Consider the following 15957-nt stretch of genomic DNA (forward strand, 5'->3'; position numbering starts at 1 on the left):
GCCCATGTCTGGTCACCTACTTACCATCCATGTGACCTCTGGAATGTCGTAACCTAATAATATGACACAGCTTCCTCACCTGAAAATAGCAATGATGCGGGATAATGGGGTAGTTTTAACTGCACATAAGGGTTTTAGAATACCATATAATACCTCACTAGTGTTCGGAATAGATGCTACTGGCAAATGCAGAGTTTAGCTTATGATAATTTTGATAGAAATTCTGAACTTAAACCCAACCAAAATCAGGGTTAGTACTCCTTAGCTAATTATGAGGTTGGAATCTGTGGTATAAAGACCATTCAAAGATAAAAACCTTCAACCTTCAAGAAATCATACTGTTTGCATAGAATGCAGGAGACCTTTGGGTTCTATCCCTAGTACCCCATGCATGCATGTGCACCCATGTGCACACACACACACACACACACAAGAAATACTCTTAATGCAAGTAGTAACTATTTTATTGACATATTTACAAAATATTACAAAGTAAAATGCCATTCTAACTCACCATATTACACAGGGGCTACAGACAGGCAAGACAACGTCTATGGAAAACATTTATGTCTGTCTTTGGTATTAGAAATCTACACAGGTCATGGCATTTAAAATCCCCAATACAAAGTATTAAATGTAGACAAAGTCATCACTGGTAATATCATGAAAAGAGGCTCTTGTGTCCTCTGCTATGAAACTCTGAGGCCAATGAAATGCAACAGGAAGCCCACATACCACTTGTGAGGCAGGGAGTCTATTGACTGAAATAAACAATACGTGCTACAATACTGTACACAGGAGTGTTTCAATCTGTGGGAAGCTGTACTCTCCATAGCAACACTTGCTGACACTAACATACAAAACATCCCCAAGACACAGATAAGACCTGAAAGGTAGGAATCCATTCCAAGAGTAGACCTTGTCAGCACAATTTGACTGTACAGACATTTTATAAAATACATTTTCATGACCATTTACACATATACAAAAGCTCAATTGTTCTAAAACACAATCACAGTTTACATAATTCTGAGGTAAAGGTCTTGAGTCTATTTAAATGAAAAGTCCTAGCCCCGATGGGGTCTCCTCCAGGGAGATGTGTCCACGAAACAGGTTCTGGCACTCCTGTGAGATAGGAGGGGACAGGTTGCCTCAGCCCTTTCATGTTAGAGGTGACCCCAAAAATCTGGTATCAGAGAAGCTTAGAGATCACTTCTAAGATAAAAATACCTCTATCTTTTCTCCAAGCAGAAACATTTTCTGAATCTTGTCAGAACATAGCTACTGCTACCAAAGAAATACCATGGAAGGGCCAAGTTAGTATCTTAACTTGTCAGCCTCAACTAGGGACTCCATGCATCTCAGGAGGAAGATACCTAGACTCCTCGTGGAACACAGTGAAAGCTTGGAGAAAGAAACATGCTGCAAAGTGGATCTTCCTACTGATTAAGACATAGCAAGAAAGGCTTCAGAAGGGAAAACAGAGGGGCCATGAGAACACAGAAATCAGGTTCCTTCTGTCTCAGAAAGAAATGAAGGACTCAGTGTGCCTTTCTCCCCAAATCCTCAATAAAGCTCTTTTGTGCTACCATTAAAAAAAAATAAAAAACAGTGGAAATCAGCAACTATGCCTCGGGTCTCTAGAGAGAAGGAAGGCTTGTGTTCATAGCTATTGCAGCTATACAGTGATATCCTATGGATTGATTACAGCACTTGATCTGTCTCTGTAAACACCTCTACCTCTGGGATTCCTGGCAACCAAGCATGATCTGCCCGGCCAGGATTCCTTGTCAGGCATGACATTTCCAAAACACCCTCTGAAACCACGAAAGCCGCGAGGCTTTCATACAAAGACACTGCCTTTCAAGTGCTTTTCTTCTTCTTCTTTATAAAGACGTGTGGAAATATAATCAGGACATCAAATGAATAATTAAAACCCTCTCTGTAATTTATCACTTATGATGCAAACCTGAGCATGAGCCTCTTTTATTTTATCATGAGTAACATCTGGGGATAAAAGTGTTTGCCAGGCGGTGAGTCACCTGTTGAACAATTTAAGACGAGAAATGCTGGATCTTTTCAGCAAGCTGGATCTTTCCCAGATGGCAGACTCTACTTTTCCTTCATGCTGGGAAAAAGCAAAATTAAACTTGTATTTCTTTGTATCATCAAAAACTGTGAGAACAAAGTAAATATGCAGGAAGCGTTTCCTAACGGCTGTATCCATGGTGTCTGGCCCAACGAAGTAAGAGAAACCTGATCCGATGTGTTTGCAGGACTCTTTGGGGGAAGGAAAGCGGTTGGCTTTGCCCTGGTTCCTGACAATGACAGACAGGCAGGCTGTTTCTTGCACTGCTCTAGGCAAGCTATTAATCTGTCAGTACCAGCATCTTTAGAAATCCCAGCGTTAAGACTTAGGAAGAGAGAAAAGAGGGTGTTGAGCAGCCAAGAACGCTGCTTTTTAAACACTTGAGTTAACTCAGAGGCCGTGCAGGTTTCTGTCTGTGTTGTCTGAGATTTTGGTGCAGGATCAACTCTGGATTGGACTTTACTCGTCTTCTTCCACATACGTGGATGGAAACCAGCCCACCTACGGGAGATAAGGAGCAGACTTATCAACAGCTCTAGTGCTTCAAAGGATTCTACAGACAGAAAATTCCTTATTTTCCCAGCACTCTAATTATGCTGGGGTTTTATGCTCACTGTGGGAACATTGGCTTAACAGTGAGGACAGGGATAAGCCTCATAAAGATAGTGACAGCAACCAAGTAATAAAATGAGCTTAAACAGGGCTCTAATCCACTAGCTCACAAATGAATACACACATCAGGACAATATGGAACTCAACACCATGATTCTATCTCTTTGGTAGGACAGGATATAGATGAAAAACAGAGGTACTCCGGCCCAGTCTTTCCAACTGGGATTGGGAGCTTTTGGAAATGCTTGATGCTTATATAAACTGCTTGATGGTTATATAAACTGCATACAGTGGTGCTTAACTACTGACAAAAAAAAAAACAAAAAAACAAAAAAACGCTCAACTCTTCTGATGTGCCAGTCAACTTGTGGCCCCTACTGTATTGACCCAAGCCATTTTGAATGGCAACGCATGCCTCCAGTCCTTGGCAGCCAGACAGCTGAAAGGACAAGTCCACAACACTATCATGCCAGTGACTGTCCAGCCCTCTCATTCACAAAGAACCGACACAATCGAAGGGCCAACTCACCCTGCCATTTACTTCTCCTCTCCACCAGCCATTTGCACTCATCTTTGTGTAAATCTTCACCATGTCTCCTTTCAGTAGGGAGAGCTCCCGCATATCTCTTGCACAGAAGTCATACCGAGCGATGGCAATGCCCAGTACTTTGGGACTTAGCACTGTAAAGAAACAAGGCAGAGTCTGAGTTAGTGTGAAGTCGGTTGCATCCAGCCGTCAGAACCTAATGAGATCATTGCTATTGGTGCTATCAAATGCAGGGCTGTGACTCCCTTACAGATTAGTGACAATGACAGCGGGAGTTTGAAAGCAGCACAGTTGCTGTTTCAATCCAATCAGGTATGATCAAGTTCATTCCAGACAGTTAAATAACCACTGTTCTGCTTTTGACACTCGTCATAAAGCTTCTCTAAAGCCACGCCAACCGGAAATGACTATGTGAATGAATTTGAGGTAACTTTAACATAAACTTACAACTGAGGACACTATACTCTGTTTCTCAATAGAACCTCTGGGGTGAAGCTTTCTGGTTTTCACCTGGTAACTTCTTTGACTAAATTCTGAGCAACTGAATTCTGGGCTCCGATAAAGTCTATGAAATCAATCCCATCACTTCTAAGTAAGTGACAGTCCCCTCCCCAGTCAAGCTTTTTATGTTTAAACCGTCTGGGGTCAACTAAGTTATTATTTCACATACGATTTTGTATATGTGAGGACATGCACGCCAACTTCTTCTTTTCATGGAAACACTGAAATGTTTACTGCACTATCTAACCAAAATCCAGGCACAAAGGTACCATTGCTTTGCTTGATCCTCTGTTTGTTTAATATCCCTGGTGGCAGGAGAGGAGTCAGCCCTGTCTGAAAGGGACTCTCCATTCAGGCTGTGCACGTTTGTTGGTCTCTGGTGCTTCCTAACAGGCTGTGTAGTAACTTCTCCACCTGTTGCTCTGTGGGGGTCATAAAGTGTTTTCAATTATATGTGCTATGATTCTGAGAACAGCTCCCCTGAGACTGGTGGGACTTTATAAATCTTAAATGGTAAAGGAGCTTAAGTGTAAGAAAAAGCAACAAATGGAAACGCCATCCATCGGTATTACAACAGTTCCCAGTGCCCAGGTAGCTCATAATGACCCATGCCACCTTGGAACACTCCACCCGCTTGGCAACAGGGACCTCAGGCCTATCATTCATGGCTTTATAATGACAGCCTTTTTTAAAGTCTCCAGGTGTCCATCATAAGATAAACGAATGGCGATACTGTAGATTTCAGAACCGTAAAGGGAGTAAAAATAGGTCATTTTATTTTACCATTCAGGACACAAACCACTTTAATGGTTTCCTTCCTGAAAATGGTCCCATTGCCAAGGCACTGTTCTTAAAGTCAGTGCACATAAAAACACCCCTGTGATGGAGAAACCCAATTGTAGACTTGACTGTGTGACCTCGCACAGGCCTCTCAACCCCTCTAGGCCACATTTTTCTCATCTATAAAATGAAAGGTTTGTACTAGCTGACTTCTAAGGCCTATTTCAGAATTCTATGTTCTATAGGGACTTACAGGTTAATTTTTAAAAAACCCACCAGAAAACGTACTCTATCTAGGCTCAGAGCCATATAAATGTCATTTAACTCTCCAGGTAATGACAGAAATTCAGAACAAAATGCCTGGACATTTTGAAGAGCTATAGAAACGGTGGAGATGATTCCTCAATTCAAGAAATGCATACTGAATCTTATTCTTCTCTTTGGAGGGGAAGTTGAGACTTTTGGGTCCTTTTTATTTTCTTCATGGAAATGCACAAAAACTGATTTTTTTCTCCACTATGACTTCTAGTCTTTCAGACAAGACGGATGATTGCTCAGAGTAGTTCATCTCCCTTTAAATTCCCATTCCCTCACCCATCTCTCCACACTGACACATGGTAAAATATAAAATGTCACATCGAAGTTTATGGCACACCACACACACACACACACACACACACACACACACACACACACACACACACGGAAGCCATGGCAAACAATGACTCTACAGCCAGGGAAGAGTGACTTGAATGGTGTAATGGAACAATAGGGACTGTGTTTGAGGAGATGAATTTACATGGGAAGCCATACACAGAAGCCAAAATACTGGATTTGCACACAGAAGCAAGTTGTAGAGACATATAAAAGCAGTAAGCAGTACCTGACCAGAAAGGAGTGGAAGAAGGGGGGACAAAGCTGTAGTCTGGAGGAGTTACGAAAGAAAAGCCACAGAACAGAGGAGGGGCTTAGAGAAGGAAAGAAAAAGAAGCAAAAGAGCATTTAAGAGTTGGCACACAAATATCTCTCAATACAATGACTTTGCTGTTTGTAATCACAAGAAAACTGTCACATCCAAGTTGGAATATCAAGCTGTGCTTCTTACCCACCACTCTCCTGTCACCATTTCGAAATGAGAAACATGCCAGACTTTTTCACTTTCATTGACATTAGTTCTGAGATTCAGAGCTGTCTGTCATTCCTTAGGCAAATAGCAAACACATTGCACGGTGCCACCCAAGCCCTACCCATCCGAGGATGGCCCGATTCCCATTTTGTTACAATAACAGGAAGGGGAAGGCACTCATATAAGTATGTTCCTAATGAAAAGCAATATGAATAAGTAGGAGTTTACAAAAACAGTACAGAGCTTATAGGACTATGTCAATGAAGCATAAGGAAACATGGAAAATCCAAAACATTTGTTGAGCTAAATTCAGACACTTTGTTAAGACTCTCCCTTACTCACAGTCAAGCATGCATATCTCGGCTTACTTTCAATAGGGAAAGTCAAGTTGTAGAGAGGTACAATGTAGATGCTGGCAACTGTGTACTCAATTTTTCACTCTACAGTTTCAATAATAAGAATTGATTGTAATCCTTATTAAGTAGTTCTGAAGTATTAGTTACTATTGCTCAATAAGCTGAATACATCAATCACAAGATATTGCAGTGAATAAGAGAAAGACACTGATGCTCTCTTTCTTCTGCATCTGAGAAACTCTAGAGACACAGCCCTTATTCTCCATCTGAGCTGCACAGTTCTCTTCAATGAGCACTGTGGTTCGTATATCTCTAACATTTAACCTACTGATTCTATGGCGTTGTTAATAACAGACAAGGAAGACCTGGGGTAGAAACTTTCTCCCAGTATCTATTCTTCCCATCATTCATCTGGTAGAGGGTTGAGTTCAACCATGTTCAGCCAGCAGGAAGAGTTTATTTTCTCATCTCCTTTACATGTTAGTAAAAAGATACATGGTGAGGTCCTGACCAAAGCTACTAAGGCAAAAATATCATGAAGCAGCTCCTGGGATCTTTCCTTTTAACCCTTTATTCTATTTTGCTTCCTGGCATGTGAAAGTTGTCACCTTGCTCCATAAAAAGGGGATCTATCACCTTGAGGAAGACAGGGTGAGTTCGAGAGAACATCAGTTACAAAGATTTCACAGAGCACAGGTAACCTTTCATCTAGCTCTGAGCTCTTTCTGTTTTTATAGGATGGACAAATAAACTGACTTTTCTGATTAAGTCAACAGTTTGGGTTTTCTGTCACTAGTATCCAGACTTAACCTGAAGCATTATCCTTGAAGTTGCAGTAAAATGAGGTAGAGCCCAAGGATGAGTATGTTTTTCCATATATCTCTTTTTAGGCAGCTGCCTGATATTGCAAACCAGTACTGTTGTCTCTAAGTGGATTCTCCAGGATCCTAACAGCAACAGTGACCTAAGTATATTATCAGACCCCAGCCAAGCAAACTGGCCAAGGGAATTGTAAGAAATTCTTAAAATCATTGACGATGAAGTCCTTGCACACAAAGGGATCCATGTCTGACTCTCTTTTGTCATGAATGGCCTCACCACATTTTTCTATTCCATGTGCTTGCTCAGTTAAAAAAAATACACTGCTACATTCCACCACAGATCATTTTATAATATGACAAGTACATGTTTACGACTGTGCAATAGAAATGACAAAATTCACTCTCTATGTGTTTGTGTGTATGTGTGTACATTACCCTCATTAGAATTTTTAAGAAATGCAGTCTTTTTATGAATAAAATTAGATCAGAGAAGCATCAGATAGGAAGCAGTCCACGGCAGAAAATCCCACTCCCTGTCAGTGTAATGTGTAGAACATGGCTTCTAATTTAAGTTCTTGCAGTCATAAGATAGGAATCTAGGAATGCTGACACCAGATGTGTTGTCATTTGTGGGGTTAGTCATGGGCTAATTACTTTGTTAGAAATGTCACCTTCTCTTCTATCTGGCAATGGGTACATTGTAGCCTTAAGAAAGTGAAGATAAGAGGTGGGGGACTATTGCTGTGAGTCTTGTGGTGTGTGTGTGTGTGTGTGTGTGTGTGTGTGTGTGTGTGTGTTTGTGTGTGTGTGTGTTGTGTGCAGGTATGTGTGTGTGTGTGTGTGTGTGCGCGTGTATGTGTGTGTTGAGGTGTGACTGTGCATGCATACAGAAGACAGTTTTGTTCTGTTCTGTCACTCTCCACCTTACTCCCCTGAGATAGGGTCTCTCACTGAACCTGTGGCCCGGGTGGCAGCCAGCCAGCGAGGCCCATCAGTCCTCCTATCTCTGTCCCGAACAGCATCAGGTTTGTATGGCTGGCTGCACAGGTTTAAGGTAAGTGCTGGGAATCTGAACTCAGGTCTGCATGCTTCTAAAGCAAGAGCTCTTACCACTGAGCAATCTCCCCCCAGCCCTTATCTTCACTCCCTCGAGGCTATGATAGAAGAGAAGGTGACATTTCTAATAAAGTAATTAGCTCATGACTAAGCTCACTAATGACAACACATCTGGTGTCAACATCCCTAGATTCCTATCTTAGGACTGCAAGAACTTAAATTAGAAGCCATGTTCTACACATTACACTGACAAGTAGTGAGATTTTCTGCCATGGACTGTTTCCTATCTGATGCTTCTCTGGTCTAATTTTATTCATAAAAAAAAGACTGTATTTCTTAAAAAAAAAATCTAAAGAAGGTAATGTAAGCCAAGAATGAAATATCACAAGAGATAACTTATCTCTAAAGGGAAGAAATAAGAAATCAATGGATATAATTAAATGCCATTTAAATAACTTCAAGAGTAGATAGATAAACTAGACATAGCCGATCTACACTAAGACCATCTAAAATTTCTGATTATAGATAATGCTTTACCAAGGAATCTGAGTCTACATCGACAGCACTGTAGGGGGCTATCCCTTTCCTTATCAAGCCTTAAGTGCCTTAAGACTCTTTGCATTCCAATCAAGTGCCTAGAATTCAAAGTTTCTTAAATTAGATCTAAAATGGTATAATTCTAGGGTGGCGGAGAGACAGGACAGTGGTGAAAAGCTTTTGCTGCTCTCGAGGAGAACCTATGTTTAGTTCCTGCCAGACATATTAAGAGGCTCAAAACTGCCTATAGTTCCAGCTTCTGGGGTATCTGACACTGTCTTCTGGGCTTTGTAGGCCCCCATACCCACATGCAAATACCATCAGACAACTATATACAATTGCTGGCCAGGTTCTTGGACTTTGGCTTTCTTAGCGCTAGCCTGAGACATCAAGGGTTTTCAATGATATTACTATAAAGAAGAGCATCATCTCAGATTTTACTTGTCGAAAACTAAACTTACCACCTCCTCTTTGTAGGTCTGCTGGCTAGTTTTATATCAACTTGACATGGGTGGCTAGAGTCATTATAGAAAAAGGAACCTTGTTTAATAAGATGTTCCTATCACACTGGCTGGTGGGCAAGACTGTGACATGTTTTCTTGATTGATGATTGATGTGAGGGGGCTCAGTTCACTCTATCTGGTGGCACCCAGGGTGGTGGTTCTGAGTGCTATAAGAAAGCAGACTGAGCAACCAGGGGAGCAGTCAGTAAGCAGTGTTCTTTCACACCCTCTGTACTAGTTCCGGCCTCCAAATTCCTACCTTGAGTTCCTGCTCTTACCTCCCTCAGTGTTGACAGACTATAAACTGAAAGCTGAAATACACCCTTTCATCCCTAAGTTACTTTTGGTCATAGTGTTTTATCCCAACAATAAAAATCCTAATTAAGAAATCTAGTACAACTTATCTTTTTTTTCTGCCAACCTTGCACAATCAGACACTGTTAGGCTCTTCCTATCCAACCTCAAGTATCTTCTCCCTGTGCAAGGTCAGGCTAATTATTCCTTCCATAATTCTCAGATCAGCTATCCCAATCCAGGTACACACACTGTTCTAACTGCAGACGGCACCCAACTTGCCTCTTGCTTTCAACGTATTTGCTTTTCTAAGCATTGCCTCCCAGTGACTCACCCTAAATGGAGATTCTCTCATCCATTTGCTAAATTATGAAATTCAAACTTTTAGATAGAATCACATGCAATTTATATACTGGTTCTCCCCCCCTTTTTTTTAGCCAAACCTTTTAGAAAGGTCACATATAAATTCTTTTTCCCTAGACCAGCTTTCTACAACCCCCATGACCTTCAGGTACATTTCCAACTGAGGACTATGGTTTATTCTAGAATACTTCACCTGATCCTGCGCTCCCTTTTTCAAAAGCCTAGATCAGACCCTTCCCAAAATCCCTGATGACCAACTCAGATGCTATCTGCCCTTTCTTGTCCTCTTCCAGTCACCTGGTGGGCATTCAGTCATGTCACAGCACTTCCGAGGTCTGCCATTTATCATTTGCATATGTAGCTCCACTTAGATGTGGGTACTGGAAGGCAGGGACCAGTTCTGTGTCTCCTATAGGACAGGCCCCCATGCTATGCAATGGCTTCGACCCGATAGACCAGCATCTTAGCTGGGTGTCCGGTTTTATAGTTCTGTATGTCTCCTCTTCCTACTGGCTCAGCCCCATCATTCACTCACTTAACTGCTCAAAAAGACGTCCAAGAAAAAGCTGACAAAACATAAGGGGAAGAGAGTGAACTACACCCAGGCTTTGTGAGGACTCTAACCTAGCAGCGCCATTCCTGCCACAACTCACCCTTCCGAGATGCCGAGCAGCTATTAAACACCACGCGCCTCATAGCATTAACCATGCCGTTTGCCTGAGGGATCCTTCTAAAGTAAAAGGTTAATCAGTTTCCTCTGCCACTGCATGTGTATCTCTCAGCCAAGCACTTTAAGGGTTGATCAGGATGATTTCCACTTCCCTGCGCACTGTGGAATGATTTATTGTTGCCACTTTTCCTATATGTCAATTTTCTCTGCCTCTGGGTCCTTGATCCTTTTGTGCGATAAAATCAGCATTTGAATGTTCTGGCACCTACTGAAGAGAACGAGCTAAGCGAGGGAAGCGGGTGCTCAACTCTAGAGTCAGGCATCCGATAATACATTTTGTAGAGTGGTTAAAATTATAGAATATGCTTACCTCCATGCTAAAACTAGATACATCTATCTCTATACACATACAGAGATACAAACTTTCTTCATTAAATTTTTCTATAAGGCATTATTAAGACATCTTAGTGAAGGAATTATTGGTCATTGCACTGTCTTAGAACAGGATTAGGAAAAGCCCTGGAGAAGTGGCATCCCTGGAAGTGCTGATGTCTGTCACCTCCTGGACTCTCATTTCATTGCCTGCTTCACAGCATAGGCCACCTCCCCACTCACATTTCCTTATTTTTGTAGCTTCTAGAGCAGTCTCTCTGCCACTCACAGCGTATTAATACAGAGTATTAAATCAATAACGAGTCCCTTTTAGTGACACGATCATTGGCTAGGTACATGCTAACGTTAAGGCCTAATTTCTTTCTTCAAATGCTTCTGGCTTTGCATCAGCACAGAGGACAGTCTTGCTTGGTGAGACCTTGGAGGCAAGTTATTTGACATGCATGTGATACCTAAGTCCTCCTGGGCTACCACTCACAGAACATTGTTATCAAATGGAATGGTTCACAGTGTAGGTGGCATTCCAATGACAAAAGACAGAGCTTACAGTAATACTACTTTTCAACTTTTCCACATTAAATAGACATTGAGAGGCTAGCATTCTCTAGTAGAAAAAAAATCATCTGTTGAATAAACTGCATGGGAACCTGTGCAAGGGCATGGAAAACCTGTGCAAGGGTACAATAATTTAGTGGTGAATCACTAGAAGATACCATACAGTTCTGAGACTAGGAAGAAAAAGCCGCAGAACACAGAACTATTTTGATTTAAAGGAAAATCAAACAAACAAAAAGCAACAGGTTAATAGGAGGACAAAAAAGTTCGAGTGACTTGATCTCGAATACCTACACTTTTGCTCTCAGGGTAACTAAGAGCTGCTTTATAGAGCCATAGTCTGCCTTGTTCGGTCTATGAATACACGTGAGCAAGCCAATGTGTATTCAGTTTAGACTAACATGGAAATTAGAAACAAAGCTCTATTAACATTTATCCTTAAGGGTCTGAGTTACCAACTCATGAATTAATTTTTGAACTAACACCTACTTACTCATTATCTATTTTATAGACCTTTTCACTAAGTGTTTATTAATTATTCTTCATTATTTGAAACATCATCTAACACTTTTAGTTTTAACCAACACATGGGTTTCATATTAATTTCTTTTTTTTTTTTTTTTTTGTTCTTTTTTTTTCAGGAGCTGGGGACCAACCCAGGGCCTTATAAGGTAAGCGCTCTACCGCTGAGCTAAATCCCCAGCCCCATATTAATTTCTATGACAAAAAATTTTAGCCAGCATTGGGCCAGTGTATTTACCAAAACAGTGGTCTGTGCTTACTGCCCGACAGTGACCGAGATGGTTTTCTGAAGCCCTGAATTCCTAAGTGAGATGCTTGATGAACTATCCTTGATTTTTTTATTTTTTAATTTTTTGCCAAGATTGCGTACAGATGGCCTGACAGCAGAAAGCATGCTGAGAATTAAATGAATGTTTAATTTAAATTTGTTATCCTTACCCTGATTTTATTTTAGAACACAGACAATGTTTCATAGATTTCCAATAATATCCAAAGACATATTATCAAATATCTCTTTCTTTACCACTCTCAAAGGAAACAAACCAGAACCTCTAGTTTGATTGGTTATATGTTTTAGATATCATTGCTGGAAGAATAGAGATAATTCAGGTTCGTTTCATTTAATTGAATGTTGACATCTGGTAGGTGAGCAGATCTTAGTGAGCATAAAATCCAGTGACACAGCAAAGACAAGTCACGTCAGGATTATCAGAAGATCTGACCAGTTGTTTGGTATCCAGTGGTCCACCATGGAAACTTAGTTATGAGCGAGACAAGGAATCATTCAGTCATTCACAAGGTCCTTCCTATTACTGAGAATTAATGACAGTTGATATTGCCTTGGGACTTCAGATCATTTATTGGCACATAGTTTGTGAGGATATGGATTTGACTCTAAATATGTGTTTTCTAAAACCAACCAACCAACTCTCTGGCATGAATTAAATTGTTAAGGTATAAGGACTACACTGAGATCCGTAAGGAGATAAAAGAAACATGCAGAAATACTGGTTTGAAGGAGCTTACAAATTATTGAAGACACAGGCTCACATGAAAGTTGTACACAGATATAAAAGACTTAACTTCTGAGTGAGAGTTTGGAACAGATGCCAGACTTCACTGATGCCAGAAGACACAGTAAAACCCTCCAGTTCCCTAGCTGTCCCCACTCACAATCCTAATTGTCATACTCAAGTCTTCTCTTGTTTCATATCATATCCATATCTCACTTTTGACTAGATTATCTACAAAATCTGTCACCCTAATGACTAAATTTTGGTCACTTTCACCTAGATGCTGAACACAATGTCCTCATCTCGAGTTGTTTACCTAGGTTGTCTTCCTGTGGTCTTGCCTCATCACAGAAACCAGAACAATGCTGTTAAAACTTAAAGTCAGACTATCTCTCTATCTTGTTTAAATCCCTCCAAAGGCTTTGTATTTTCTCCCAAAGTCAAAATGTAAAGCACTGCAGGATGTCACAGGGTCTAGCCTGACCTACTCTTTGTATCTTGTTGCCTAATTGTTTTCCTCTTGTCCCTGTTTGGGTGACATCACTGACATCACATATGTTCTTCCTGTGTACTATCAGTTCCCTCTCTTATATTCCTGAGTACTTTTTGTGACCTTCACAGTGAAGCCTACCCTGCCATTCTATAAACCCACAAACACAGATCATGGTCCCATGGAACAAGGAGGAAAACAAGAGTTTATTGCAGGAACAATGTGCAATTTAAATACCACTGGCTGACATTTGATTAAATTATGAAGGAAATTTGGTAAGCAGAGAGAACATAATCCCTTAAACTACCACTGTTCTCAATAACTCTTAAGTCAGCACAAATGGTCTGTACTCTCGGTGACTAAAGTTACAGGTTTAGTAGCCTGTTCAACAGATAGATAGGGTGTGAGGATATTTATAGGAACTCATAATGAAGGGAATCTCCTGGTCACATAAATGGCATTGTTAGAAAGGAGAGCTTTAGGGAGGGTGTTTGGTGTCACCCTGGTAGAACTGGAACTGAGAATCCATCTCTCTGATTCACAGCTAAAGGGCCCCCTAACTTTGCTCTCGGACAATCAGCCCAGCTAAAAACCTGAAACCATTCTCTAGCGCGTTGAGCATCATTTGCCTGGTTATGTTATTCTTCCGGAGCAATTCTCAATCTCTAACACTAAATAATCATTTTCCAATACACTGTCGGCCTTCCCTACCAGCACATAAACTCCACCAGGGCAGATGTTCATCTGTTACACTCACTCCTCTAGATACCCAGCAATTCAGATAGTTCTTGCCCTGCAGCAGGGTCTTGATGAGGAGTGAATGGATGGATGGCTATGGAGGAAGATATTGGGCAGGATGTAATAACCAAATAAAAGACAAAATAAGCTTTTAAGTTAATAGAAGTCGGCAGAACTGTACCCTTTAAGAGCACAGGGAGATAAAGGATAGGAGAAATTAATTGGAAAATAGTGACATAGTTTTGTTTTTATTGTTGGGTTTTGTTTGGTTGGTTTTTATTGTTTAAGTTGTGTTTGCTTGTACATACCTAGGCCTACAGTGAAGCCCTAGCTCGCATGAAATTGATAATATAGACAAAGTCGACCTCAAACTTGTGGTGGCAGCCCTCTAGCCTTGGCTTAATAAGTGCCGAGATTACAAGAACACACCACCATTTCCAGCGAAGAATGGCTTTTGCACTGGGGAAAGTGAGTAAAGGAGTCAAGTGATGTCAAGATGTATTGTGCAAAGTTCTGACAAATCAGAGTGTATTCATAGAACAGCAGCTGGGATGGTTAAATATGATAGTCACTCATATTACATAAGAGTTAGAATAAGTATTTAAAGGGGGTGGGGAGAAAGATACACAGTAAAGAAAGTAAGACATTATACTTGATGAAAAGGTTGTGATAGTTATTGTGAATACGTAAATTAGTTACTTCATAGCATGTTCTGAGGTTATTATAGTACAGTGAAATGTGTATGTGCATTGTGTACTTACCATAGTTAGTTGAAAAAATAGCTATAGTAGCTAAACTGAGTGATATTTATAGCTAATGTAAGGAAAACTACTTAGTTTGGTTGAAGACATATAAGGTGAATGCTTTGTGTGGTAGTTAAAAGTGAAGTCATGTCAGTGTTCAAGCAAAGACTGATGACCTCCTTCCAAGACCCCAATAAAAGATATTTGTTTAGAATGCTCCCCCATAGAACTGATGAGGCTGGCAAGTTTAAGGGGCCTAGATCTTGGGAGAATTCTCCAGCATTCACACTTATTGTTAAGGCCTTAGGGTACATTGTGTAACTTCCAATAGGTGTGAGTACTACTGACTTAGCTGTGAACAAACAAATGCTGAATGAGGGTGGTAACGATGGGGAGTGGGGACCAATGAATCAAAAAGGGACAAAAGAAAACCCTGGCTGACAGTGTCCTCAACTTCCGAATGCTGTTAGGACAGAAGAAAGATGCAGAGTTAATGCTTCTCATATGTAAACTTAGAATCAGTCAGGCCAACAAAGCTCTGAGCATTTTCTTGCACAGATAGAACCCTGATGGAATTTTTAGAAAGAAAAAATGAAAATGTTCTCAATTCAGATAAATGTGCGGAGTTTCCAGGCAAGAATGACTAGACAAATAGATCTTCAAATCAGGGCCATCACAGGACTACACTACATTCAATACGAGATGATTATATGTATTAACTACATTGAGGTCAACTTTCAATTTAGAAAGAAAGCTTCTAGGAATGGGCGTTCAGATAAGAAGTGCTAAGAACCTAAGTACTGCTTTTCAAGCCATGAAATATTAAAAGGATAGCTTAGGATGAGGTTCTCTAAATTTTTAGAATTTAAGTTTGGAATCCCAGACGTGATTACTAATGTCTGGAGCCATCCTGCCCAGAGGAAAAATGCCTTGGAGTAGCCAATGAGGCTCTTGAAGTGTGTAAATAGGAAGGGGAGCTCAGCATGGCTAGTCAGAATGATGTACGGCTTTAGTTGACCAGTTGTCCGAGAAGTGAATAATCTGCAGGCATCATAGACGGGCGAAGAGGGCAAGTATGAAAATGTCAGGAGAATGTTACAATTAACTTGTCCCATAGTGCACACGATGGGAGAGTTGAGCTGAAGCCCAGGCAGCAGAACCGACGTGCCAAGGGAAAGTGAAATGGCTTCACCGGTGAATTAAAATTTGCCAAATAAGGCTAACACAAAATTTCACACTGGGCAACAG

At 40.8% G+C, this 15957-nt stretch overlaps 1 protein-coding gene across 1 annotated transcript in view; it reads right to left on the reverse strand.

The window, feature by feature from the left end:
• Positions 1 to 446: 446 nt before the first annotated feature.
• Positions 447 to 15957, reverse strand: part of Vav3 (vav guanine nucleotide exchange factor 3) — a 331496-nt gene continuing 315985 nt past the window's right edge. Inside the window, exons 26-27 of the mRNA XM_032897450.1 lie at positions 3231 to 3382; positions 447 to 2590 (exon numbers count right to left, since the gene is read on the reverse strand). Coding sequence (XP_032753341.1) covers positions 2549 to 2590; positions 3231 to 3382 — 194 coding nt within the window. The 3' untranslated portion in view covers positions 447 to 2548. The remainder of the gene's footprint in view (positions 2591 to 3230; positions 3383 to 15957) is intronic.

The sequence above is a fragment of the Rattus rattus genome, chromosome 3, assembly GCF_011064425.1.
Source record: "Rattus rattus isolate New Zealand chromosome 3, Rrattus_CSIRO_v1, whole genome shotgun sequence".
Classification (NCBI taxonomy): Eukaryota; Metazoa; Chordata; class Mammalia; order Rodentia; family Muridae; genus Rattus; species Rattus rattus.